We start from the raw sequence: 12,773 nt of genomic DNA on the forward strand, positions 1-12,773 counted from the left end.
AGCTAAGAGCTATAGAGAGACCACAGAAAGTGAGAGCAACAGTCTAACGTTAGCATTCGCAGCCCCAGGATGGTGAACGTGCAGAGCGATGTAAAACCTAATTAGCAGAATAAAACAAAATCCAGAGCCGTAATCCACTACATGCTATATGGCTGCCACAGACAAATTTATTTTCTGGAAGAGGATCGGAAGCATGATCACAAAACGTGACCAATAAGAGACAATAAGCATATGGATCACACAGAAGGGGCAGAGGGAGGTGGATGTAGACAGACAGATGTGGGAATTTTCTCCCCGCTTCTCCTCAGTGCAGCCTCTTGTTAGGATCTGGATCTGGTTCTATTGACACCAACAATCATTCAGCATGTTGCCCAAGCACTCATTTTTTAAATGCGGAGCCTTGTGAGTTATACAAACAGGGAGTGATGACAGCTGACCTCAATCCCAAATTTCATCTCCCCATTTTCAAGCAAAAGTTACTAAACAGTAATTGGAAACTAGATTCCTGGCTTTTCAGACCCCACTTCTTGCTCCACAAGCTCAAAGTTCACTTGTAGCAAAGTCAACAGAAATCTGGTACATGTGGATTTTTTTTTTAAAAAACAGGAACCTTGCTTAATATTTTTATTAATTGAAATGTCAGACACGATTTTGTGTGAACCTTCTTTGCTCACAGCATAACTTTAAGAAATTTCTCTTCCCCTTCCCATACCAGGGCTTCATTCCTCCTCTCCATGCTCCCTTTCTACACCCTCACCACCCAAAATAAATCAAGTTGGCATTCTTTCCATCTAAACATTTTTGTAATCAGCTGAATTGCCTTCTTCCTCCAATATCTATCGTTTCCTATGACGGAGAAGTTTGTCAGAAAATGTGGTCAGGTCTTTGAACTTCCCTTATAATAATCTGTATTTATGATGTAGCCTGTTGAAAACATGACAGCAGGAGTAGAAAAATTAGGAAATTTGATTGACAGCACAAAGATTTTTTCATAGAATTTACAGTGCAGAAGGAGGCCATGCGGCCCATCGAGTCTGCACCGGCTCCTGGAAAGAGCACCCCACCTAAGGTCAACACCTCCACCCTATCCCCATAACCCAGTAACCCCACCCAACACTAAGGGCAATTTTGGTCACTAAGGGTAATTTATCATGGCCAATCCACCTAACCTGCACATCTTTGGACTGTGGAAGGAAACCGGAGCACCCGGAGGAAACCCACGCACACACGGGGAGGATGTGCAAACTCCACACAGATAGTGACCCAAGCCGGAATAGAACCTGGGATCCTGGAGCTGTGAAGCGATTGTGCTATCCACAATGCTACCGTGCAAGAAGAATAATAGCTCATTGAATAAAATAGACAGTAGCAACATGGGTACACAATTGCCGAATAATAGGGAACAGCGAGTAATGATTAATGGATATTTTGGTGGAGTTGGCCGATACGTGCCAGATGAAATACATTGCAGAGAAGAGGCAATTCATTTTGGTACTAAGAACATTGTGGGACAATATAAAAGAAGAGGTACAACTCAATCGGGTGTGTATAAGTCATTAAAGGCAGCAGGGCAGGTTTAAAGAGTAGTTAATAAAGTATATAGTATCTTAGGCTGTATTAATAGGAGCATAGAGTACAAGAACATGGAAGTTATGCTGAATTTGAATAGGACACTAGTTAGGACAATACAGCTGGAGTATTGTGCATAGTTCTGGGTGCCATTTTGGAAGGACGTGAACGCATTGGAGAGAGTGCCGAAGAGAATTAGAAAAATGGCTCCAGGGATGAGAAACTTGTTATGAGGATAGATTGGACAGGTTAGTACTGTTCTCCTTGGAGAGAAGGCGGCAAAGTGGAGATTTGATAAGAGTTGTTCTAAAATCATGAAGGGGCTGGACAGAGTAGGCAGGGAGAAGCTTCCCATTCATAAAAGGATCATGAATGAGTGTGCACAGATGTAAAGTGATTTGCAAAAGAAGCAAATTTAGTGTTCAAAAAAAAAGCACTTTCACACAGCGAGTGGTTCGGATCTGGAACACACTGCCTGGAAGTGTGGAGGAGGCAGGTTCCATTGAGGCATTCAGAAGGGCTTTAGATGAATATTTGAACAGAAACAATGTGCAGGGATACAGGGAAAATGCAGAGGAATTGACACCACAGCATAATGCTAATTCAGAGAACTGGTTCAGACACAAGGGTCAAATGGCTTCCGTCTGCACCATAACAATTGTGGGATAAATTTGAGGAGGTTTTTAAGGGCCACGAAAATTGTAGGCAAGGAGATTTAGTAAGGGAACATCAAAGAGAAAGGGAGAGATAACAGAAATGTTATCAAATAAAGAAAATAGACTGATGAAAGAAGTAATATTAGAGAATACCAAGGGCAAGAGCTGGGTGACCACAGTGAATGCAATGGGACATATAACTAGAGGAAGCACCCATGGAAGAGTTCATACAGGAGCACAAGAGCTTTAACTTTGATGCACACGGAAACAGGGAGCGGTGGACTGAAGTACAGAGAGTGTGACAGCACAGGGGCAGTCAGGCTAAGCCTTGAGCCAACTATTCAACAGGATTAGCCTGATGTCACAAAAACATGGAGAAACATGGTTTCAGCAATTGGTTAAACAAAAAAGAAAAACTTGCAATGAAGTTGTGTTGGTTTACGGTAAATATAATATTTTCGATTAGTCAAAGAATGAACAGGAAAATCCACATTCATGATGGCTTCAGTATGTATTAAAACCACTGGTAAGGGGACTTCCGGTGACGCAGCAGGAGGCAGCCGCGCGTTGGAGGGCTCCCGTTCGGGAACGGCATTGTCGGGGGTTAACACCCGGTCCTAGCGGCAGTGAAGGCAGTAAAAGTCGGGAGAAAGCACAGGGAAGGGAAATGTCGAGGATCAGTAAAAAAACGGCTGTCATAAAAGCAGCTGAAAGTCCGTCAGGGAGTGGAAAGGTCACCGCGGGTTCGGTAAAGAAAATGGAGTCTGGAGCACCGGGGAGGCCTCATTGTTTACAGCTGAAGAAATAACTAAGGTGATGGCCGTGGAATTCGAAAGGCAGTTCACAAAACACATGGAGGCAATGAGGAAGGAGATGGGGGCGGTTTTGAAAGTGCTGGTGGAAGAGGCGATTACCCCGGTGAGGTCGCGGTGGTGAGCGCAGTGGCGGAGGTACGGGAACAAGGTGAGGCGCTAAAGGAAGTGGAACAGACATTATTGCAGCACAGTGATCAACTTATCTTGATGTGGTAGGAGATGCGGAAGGTGATAGAGATGAAGAAGGATCTGTGAAGCAAAATGGAAGACCAGGGAAACAGATCCAGGCGACAGAAATTGAGGATTGTGGGGCTGCCCAAAGGAGTGGAAGGCCCGAGGCCGACTGAGTATTTTGCCACGATGTTGGCGAAACTATTGGGGAAGGGGGGAGGATCCTTCCCGGTATCAACTGGATCGGGCTCATCGGTCGTGGAGGCCTGTACCAAAGGCGAGTGAGCCACCAAGAGTAGTGACTCTGTGCTTCCGTAGGTACAGTGCAAAGGAGAAGGTCCTGTGCTGGGCAAAGCAGAAGCGGGTGGTGCAGTAGGCTGGAGCTGGTATACGCATAAACCAGGACTTTACGGTGGAGCTGGCGAGGAGGCGGGCTGCCTTCAACCAGGTGAAGAGGGCACTGTACATTAGCACGGTGCAGTGCGGCATTGTATATCCAGCGAAGCTGAGGGTGACCTACAAGTTCAAGGACTTTTATTTTGGGAGTTTGCAAAGGCAGAAAGACTGTGGCAGAATTGAGAAATGGTCATGTACCGATGTAGCCTCATGACTATTTTTTTTGTTTCACTGCGTGCTGGTTTATGGGCTACAGGAGCCAACGTTGTATATATTTGGACAAGGAAATAAATGGGACTTTCAGTCGTAATGAGGGTTCTTTGGGGTGTGGGTGTGTATGCGGGGTGTGTGTGCTAAAGGGGACTTCTGGGTTTTCCAGGGGCCAGGAAAGGGGGAAAGAGACCTGGGCGAGGGCCTCCACACTGGCCAGTTTAAGACGGCCAGTGAACGGGGGTGAGGTGGGGGGAGGGGCTACGGCCATCGGAGCCTGGCAGAACAGGGTCCGAGGGGTCTAGCCGGGGTGGAGATTTGGGGGGGGGAAGGAACTGAGGTTGGGGGGAGGAGTTTTACAAGAGGAAGTGGAGGGGAGGAGTTGGGGGGGGGGGGGGGGGGGGGGGGTTCCAACTCTTGGGTGTCATTTACGGTACTCTTTCGGAGGTTGGAAGGCATTGAATGTCCGGGGGGTGGGTGGAGACTCTGTAGGTTAATGGTGACCGTGGGCGATTCCGGACTCCTTTTTCTCCTTTGTTTTTTTTCCACCCTGGGAGGGTTTGTTTTATTTGATGCATATATTGACAGGTGGGCCGTTGGTTGGGGTGATGGGAGGATGGGATCGTTGTTGATTATTATTATTTCCTTTTTAAAAAATCAAGTACGGGAGAACAAAACACTTCCACTATTTAGCATGTGTAATAATTGATGACTGAGCAAGAGGGGCTAAAGGGAAAATTGCATGTGACTTTTAGGAAATTAAATACTGTACTGATCTTTAAATTTCAACAGTGTTCAGTCACCTGACTTTGCAGCTATGCAACCAACACTCCTGCCGGTCATGGGAATAATTAAAGGAAACATTGTTCACCCAATTTATATTGTTTATTAGTAAAGCTGCTGCAGTATTTCATTTAATATTGCTGAGTTTTAATGATCTGGATAAGACACAAGATACAAATGTTTGACAGACTAGGTATTCCTTACATGAACTCCAAACATGGGAGAGCCACATCCATTGGGTGGTGGAGGTTTATAATTGGAACGAGGAACTGGCTTGGATCCTGCAAGGAATAATAAAAGTTTAATACATTTAATTCCCTTCCAGCCAACAGCAGCCCCAATTGCCTTTCCTCGTTGACAGCTATAATGCCTGGATTATAGGAATGGGACCAAAGGATTGCCAATGTTATACCCCTGTTCAAAAAAGGAGGAAGTGATAAAACTGGTAACTTGTCACTAGGTCTGGCACTAATGATGGAAAAATTACTAATGGTCATTGTCAACGACAAAATTAAGTCTCACTTGGAGAAGCATGGGCTAATAAGGAACAGTCAGCACCAGATCATTAAAAGCAAATTGTGTCTAGGATTGAGTTGAAGACAGAAATGCCTGACAAGGCTAGTACAGTCGATACTCTATGTGTAGACTTTCAAAATGCACCTGACAAAGTACGACAAACTTATTCAGGAAACAGGGGCAGAATTCTCCGACCCCCCTTGCAGGGTCGGGGAATCGCCCGGGGCCTTCGTAAATCCCACCCCCGTCGTGGCCGGAATTCTCCATCACCCGGGAATCGGCGGGGGCGGGAATCGCGCCCCGCTGGTCAGCGGGCCCCCCCGCGGCGATTCTCCGGCCCGTGATGGGCCAAAGTCCCACCGCTGTGAGGCCACTCCCACCGACGTGGTTTAAACCACCTCTGGTGCCGGCGGGAGCAGGTGGCGCGAGCGGGCCCCGGGGTGCGGGGTGATCGGACCCCGGGCGTGGCTCGCAATCAGGGCCCACCGATCGGCCGGTGCCGTCGGGGCACTCTTTTTCTTCCGCCGCCGCCACGGCCTCCACCATGGCGGAGGCGGAAGAGACCTCCTCCACCGCGCATGCGCCGGTGGTGACGTCAGCGGCCGCTGACGCTCCGCGCATGCGCGGACTTACACTGACCGGCAAAGGCCTTTCGGCCAGCACCGACGCCTGTCGGCGGGGCGCCAAAGGCCGTTGGCGCCAGTCGGCAGAGCACGAGCCATCCCGGCCTAGCCCCTAAAGGTGCGTAGAATTCCACACCTTTGGGGAGGCCCGACACCAGAGTGGTTGGCGCCACTCCGGTACGCCGGGGTCCCCCGCCCCGCCAGGTAGGGGAGAATACCGCCCCAGAAGCTCCCGAGGCATTGAAGGGACAGGTGACGTGGTAAATAATTGAAGCACAGTGTGGTATGGCGCGAATCCCCCATCTGACCGCCGGCACAAACATAAAACAGGAAAGTTGGTCACACCATGGTTTACAAGGGAAATGAGAGATAATATTCGATCCAAGGAAGAAGCATACAATTGGTCGAGAAAAAAAAACAAGTCTGACGGTTGGGAGCAGTTTCGAATTCAGTAGAGGAGGACAAAGGGATTGATTAAGACATGAAAAGTAGAGGCTCTGGCTTCCTCATGGGTCTCAAGGGTTCTTGTCCCACAGCTAGTTCTTCACAGCGCCTGGTTCCACAACTGACTGCCTCCAAGCTAACTGCCTGCTTTTTGTGAGAAACACCCAGAATTCCAAACCAGACTGTACCCTAAATCATTTAGGTAACATAGACTGACCAGACTTATTCCTGGGATGGCAGGACTGACGTATGAAGAACAATTGAGTCGAGGGTTGGTTAGGATTGTATTCACAGGGGCAGCACAGTGGTGCAGTGGGTAGCACTGTTGCCTCATGGTGCCGAGGTCCCAGGTTCGATCCGGGCTCTGGGTCACTGCCCATGTGGAGTTTGCACATTCTCCCCGTGTTTGCATGGGTTTCGCCCCCATAACCCAAAGATGTGCAGGGTAGGTGGATTGGCCATCCAATTATTTTCCTTAATTGGAAAAAAAAAATTGGGTACTCCAAATTTTTTTTTAAAGGATTGCATTTGCTGGAGCTCAGAAGAATTGGGGGGGGGGGGGGGGGGGGGGCGTTGTCTTGTAGAATTAGATAAAATTCTAACAGGACTAGACAGGGTAGATGCAAGAATGTTCCCTATGGTGGGGGGTGTCCACAACCAAGGGTCACAATTTGAGGATACGGGGTCGACAATTTTAGGACAGAAATGATGAGAAATGTCTTAAACCCAGAGAGTGGTGAGACTGTGGAATTTACCACAGAGATAGTTGAGGCCAAAACATTCTATGTTTTCAAAAAGTAGTTAGGTATAGTACATGAGGTCAAGGAGAATAAAGGATATGGGGAGGGTGGGGGGGGGGGGGGGGAAATAGGCTATTGAGCTGGATGATCAGCCATGATCATGACGAATGGCGGAGCAGATTCGAAGAGCTGAATGGCCTCCTCCTGCACCTATTTGCTATGTTTCTATTTCTATGTGTTGGTATTAGACCAAGTTTTTGTTTGTTATATATAAATATGGTCTGGACTTGGGTATAGGCATAGGGAGTACAATTTTGAAGTTGGCAGCTCGTACAAAACTTGGAAACATAGTGAAAAGTGTGCAAAGCAATAGCCTTGTAGGGATTCTATATTTTGAGCCTTCAGATGGACAATCTTGCAAAATCTGTAGATAAATGGCGCATGCAATTTTAATGCAGAATAAGTGTGAAGTGATACCCTTGGGAGAAGGGTATGACCGATTTACGTTGGTGCAAGAGCGGAGTAACCTGGAGGCAATTATTCACAAATCTTTGAAGGTGGCAGGGCAAATTGAGAAGGGGGGTTAAGAAAGTAATGGGATTTGGGAATTTGTAAATAGAGCATCCATTACAAAAAAAAGTATAAATTATTACACATCACTGATTAGGCCTCAACTGGAAAAGTGTTCAATTCTGGACACTGCAATTTAAGGACACCAAGGCCCGCAGAGGATATAGACAAGGTTTACTAGGATAATAGCAGGGATGAGGAACTTTGGTCATCTGGACAGATTAGAGATGCTGGCTTGCTCTTCAAGAAGAGGAGGTCTACTAGAGATATCTAAAATATGATAGTTAAGGAGAAGAAACTGTTTCCTTCAAGTGGATTGGGAAAACGAATTAGTGGGTAAATGAGGAGAATTCATTTCCAGAGGGTTAGTGTCTGAAGCACACTGCCTGAAATGATGATAAAATCAGATAGGAATTAGCAATTTTCAAAACCCAATTGGACACGTACTTGAAAGGGAAGTATGCAGGAATATTAATAACTTGTGTTACATTTTTGTCTCCACTAAAACCAAAAGCCATGTGGAAAGCCGTTGTTTAAATAGTATTCTCAAAAAGGCTGTCTACTCCTGCCTGTCATATAATCTAAAATCCTTCTCACTACTGCGGATTAAAATATTTCTGAAACACAGGAAGGGGTGCGCTGAGTGCGTACATCGCAAGGATCATATAAAACAATCCTTGGTTTAGGAGAGTGTCGTGTTAAGCACACTGAGATAACATGGGCTGCAACTGGATGCAGCTATGACTAAAACAGACTCCAGACCTTGAAGTTAGTTCAATTTGATTTATTGAACCCGTCAGACAGTTTGCACAGTTCTCTGGGAGTTCGACTGTCTGCTAATCTAAGTGTGATCTCTCTGTCTGATTGAACCAGACTAGCCCTTAGCCACGTGCTGGAGGTGTTATGTGATATATACACCAGACTCACTCTGTAGATGTCCCTAGTGGAAAGAGACAGAGTGTGAGTGTCTCGTGCCTTTTTTATTAAAGCTTTTTCAACCAGAATGTTTACATAATAGAAAAATAAATGAAAAACACCGAAACTAGGTGGCTGTTATCATTGTACAAAAAGAAAATATACATTAAATAGATAATCCCCCCCCCCCCGCCCCTCGCAGTTGCTGCTGATGCTGACACTTTACTGCTCCCCTAGAAAGTCAAGGAAAGGTTGCCACCGCCAGGAGAACCCCAGCAAGGACCCTCTCAAGGCAAACTTTATTCGCTCCAGGCTGAGGAACCCAGCCATATCACTAACCCAGGTCTCCACGCTCGGGGGTTTCAAGTCCCTCCACATTAACAAGATTTGTCTCCGGGCTACCAGGGAGGCAAAGGCCAACACCTCAGCTTCTTTCGCTTCCTGCACTCCCGGATTCTCCGACACCCCAAAGATCGCTATTGTTGGACTCGGCTTCACCCGCGTGTCCAATATCCTGGACATAGCCCTCGCAAAGCCCTGCCAGAATTCGGGCATGCCCAAAACATATGGACATGGTTCGTCGGACTCCCTGCACATCTCGCGCACCTGTCTTCCATCCCAAAGAACTTGCTCATTCTCGCCGTCACGTGAGCCCGGTGTACCACCTTAAACGGAATTAAACTGAGCCTGGCACATGATGCGGATGAATTCACCCTGCCCAGAGCATCAGCCCACAGGCCCTCATTTAGCACCTCACCTAGCTCCTCCTCCACTGAGGCTTCCTCCGCCTCCTGCAGCTCCTGGTATGTCCGGCACCTTCCCCTCCTACCCAGATGCCAGACACTACCCTGTCCTGTATCCTTCGAGGGGGTAGCCGCGGAAATGTCCCCACCTGTTTTTTGAGAAAGTCCCGGACCTGGAGGTATCTGAAAGCATTTCCCGGGGGCAGGCCGAACTTCTCCTCCAGTATCTGCACGCTGGGAAAAGTCCCATCTATAAACAGGTCCCCCATCCTTCTAATGCCTGCCCTATACCAGCCTTGGGACCTCCCATCTATCTTGCCCAGAGCAAATCTATGGTTGTTCCGTATCGGGGTCCAAACTGAGGCCCCCTCCTCCTTCCTGTGCCTTCTCCACTGACCCCAGACCCTCAGTGCCGCCGCCACCACTGGGCTTGTGGTGTATCGTGCCGACGAGAACGGCAGCGGTGCTGTTACCAGTGCCCCTAGGCTGGTGCCTTTGCATGACGCCGCCTCTAGCCGCCCCCACGTCGACCCCTCCTCCATTACCCATTTCCTAATCATAGCCACATTAGCCGCGCAACAGTAGCTGCAAAAGTCCGGCAATGGCAACCCCCTCCCCCCCCCCCACGCTCCAAGAACAGTCTTTTGACTCGCGGGGTCGTTTGCCCACACAAATCCCGTGATAATCCTGTTCACCCGCTTGAAGAAGGATTTGGGGACAAAAATGGCACGGCACTGAAAAACAAACAGGAATCTGGGAAGAACCGGTCAGCTTCACCGTCTGCACTCTTCCCGCCAGGGAAAGTGGGAGCATGTCCCACCTTTTAAAGTCTCCCTCCATCTGCTCTACAAGCCGAGATAAGTTGAGCCTGTGTAGGGCATCCCAGTTCCTAGCCACCTGTATACCCAAGTAACGAAACCTCCTCTCCACCATCTTGAGCGGAAGCTCTCCCAGTCTCTCTTCCTGACCCCTAGCGTGGATTACAAACAGCTCACTTTTCCCCCATGTTCAACTTGTACCGAGAAGCTCCCAAAGTCCCCCAGGATCCACCTGACCTCCCCCATGCCCTCTAGCGGGTCCAAAATATACAGTAGCAGGTCATCCGCGTAGAGGGAAACCCGGTGCGCCTCCCCCCTCCCCTCGGGCCAGCCCCTCCAGTTCCTTGAAGTCCTCAGCGCTATGGCCAACGGCTCAATTGCCAGGGTAAATAGCAACGGGGACAGGGGGCACCCCTGCCTCGTCCCTCGGTGCAGCCGGAATTACTCCAACCTCAGCCGGTTCGTGGACACACTAGCTAAGGGGGCCTGATACAGTAGCTTGACCCACCCGATGAATCCCTCCCCAAATCCAAACCTATCTAACACTTCCCACAGGTACTCGCACTCCACCTGTCAAAGGCCTTCTCTGCATCCATTGAAGCCAATACTTCTGCATCCCCTCCCTCAGAGGGCATCATAATACTATTCAGGAGCCTCCTCACATTTGTGTTCACTTGCCCGCCCTTGACGAAACCAGTCTGGTCCTCCTCGATCACTCCCGGGACACAGTCCTCTATTCTGGTAGCCAGAATTTTTGCCAGCAGTTTGGCATCCACATTCAGGAGCGAAATCGGTCTGTAGGACCCACATTGAAGTGGATCCTTCTCCCTCTTCAAAATGAGCGAGATCAATACCTGCGACATCGTCGGGGGGCGGGGCCCTCTCTCCTTTGCCTCGTTAAAGGTTCTTAGCAGGAGTGGGCTCAGCAGCTCCGAGAACTTCTTATAAAATTCTACAGGGAAGCCGTCCGGACCCGGGGCCTTGCCCGACTGCATACTTGCTAGTCCCTTAACTATTTCCTCCAACTCAATTGGGGCCCCTAGTCCCTCCACCCGATCCTCATCCACCCTTGGGAACCTCAATCGATCCATAAATTGCTTCATCCCTTCCCCTCCCCCTGGGGGTTCTGACTTGTACAGCTTCCCATAAAACTCCTTGAAGACCTCATTGATCCTCTCTGGGCTCAACACCGTATTACCCTCCTTATCCCTCACTCCCCTGAACTCCCTGGCCGCCTCTCTCCTGCGACGTTGGTGTGCCAGCATCCTACTTACTTTCTCCCCATACTCGTAGACTGCCCCTTTCACTTTCCTCAACTGTGCCTCCGCCTTCCCAGTGGTCAGCAGATCGAACTCCACCTGTAATCTCTGACGCTCCTTTAGCAGCTCTCTTCTTCTTCCCCCCCCCCGGGGGCCTCCACGTGCTTCCTTTACACCCTAAGCATCTCTCCCACCAGCCTCCCTCTCTGCCCTCTCCCTCTTCTCTCCGTGGAGATTAACTCTAATAGATTCTCTCTAATAGAGTTTAACTCCCCTCTGATGACCACCTTCATAGCCTCCCAAACCACTGTTGCTGTTACCTCCCGTGTCATTTGTTGTCACATAATTCTGAATGCTCCTCCTTACCACCCACACACCTATTCATCCGCCAGCAGTCCCACATCCAGTCTCCAGAGAGGGCGCTGCCCCCCGCTCCTCCCCCAGTCGCAAGTCCACCCAGTGCAGGGCATGGTCCGAGACCGCAATGGCCAAATACTCAACCCCGTCCACCCTCGGGATTAACGCCCTGCTCAACACAAAAAAGTCAATCCGCGAGTAGGCCTTATGGACGTGGGAGAAAGGGAACTCCTTCGCCCTTGGCCGCATGAATGTCCACGGGTCCACGCCCCCCCATCTGATCCATGAATTCCCACAGGGCCCTGGCCGCCGCCGGTCTCTTTCCCGACCTGGACTTAGACCGGTCCAGCACCAGATCCAAGACAGTATTAAAGTCCCCCCCCATGATCAAGTTACTTGACTCAAGTCCGGGATTTTACCCAACATGCGCCTCATGAATTCCGCATCATCCCAGTTCAGGGCATCCATGTTCACAAACACCACCCGGGACCCCTGTAGCTTGCCACTCACCATTATGTACCTGCCCAGCTTGTCCACCACGATGCTCCCTGCCTCAAACGCCACCCGTTTACTAACCAGAATTGCCACCCCTCTGGTCTTTGAGTCTAGCCCAGAGTGGAACACCTGGCCCACCCATCCCCTCCTTAACCTCGTTTGGTCAGCGAGTTTAAAGTGCATCTCCTGCAGCGTGGCCACGTCCGCCTTCAACCCCTTTAAATGCGCAAACATGCGGCCCGCTTGCCCGGCCCGGCCCCCTCACATTCCACTTGATCAGCCGGGACGGGATGGGACGCGCCGCCCCCCCCTGCTCCCTACCGACTAGCCATCTCCCTTTTCGACCAGCCACGTGCCCGCGCCCCCCGCTCGCTCCAGCCATCCCGTCAGAGGCCCCCCAACCCGACTCTCCATCCGTCCCCCAACAGTTGGCCCCCCTTCAGTCAGCAAAGCAGCACTCCATCACCACCCCCAACCCCCATGCCAAGCACCCGCTTAGCACCGATTCCCCCCCATTACGATTCCGTAAGTCAGCTGACCCATGCTGACCCCGGCCGCTCCCACCTCCATCTCCAAACTTACTATTGTCTCCTCCTTTGGGCCCCCAACCCCCCTCCCCCACAGGGTAAGAGGGCAAGTGCCATCCAGATCCTTCCCGTGCAACGGACCGCACAACCCGGGTGTACCCCCACC

At 49.9% G+C, this 12,773-nt stretch overlaps 1 protein-coding gene across 2 annotated transcripts in view; it reads right to left on the reverse strand.

The window, feature by feature from the left end:
- The window catches only part of pla2g12a (phospholipase A2, group XIIA), a 72,087-nt gene that overhangs the window by 30,848 nt on the left and 28,466 nt on the right, over window positions 1-12,773 (reverse strand). For both annotated transcript variants that reach the window (XM_038774457.1, XM_038774456.1), the window contains exon 3: window positions 4,805-4,881. In XM_038774457.1, the coding sequence (XP_038630385.1) occupies window positions 4,805-4,881 (77 nt within the window). The remainder of the gene's footprint in view (window positions 1-4,804; window positions 4,882-12,773) is intronic.

The sequence above is a fragment of the Scyliorhinus canicula genome, chromosome 17 (assembly GCF_902713615.1).
Source record: "Scyliorhinus canicula chromosome 17, sScyCan1.1, whole genome shotgun sequence".
Lineage (NCBI taxonomy): Eukaryota > Metazoa > Chordata > Chondrichthyes > Carcharhiniformes > Scyliorhinidae > Scyliorhinus > Scyliorhinus canicula.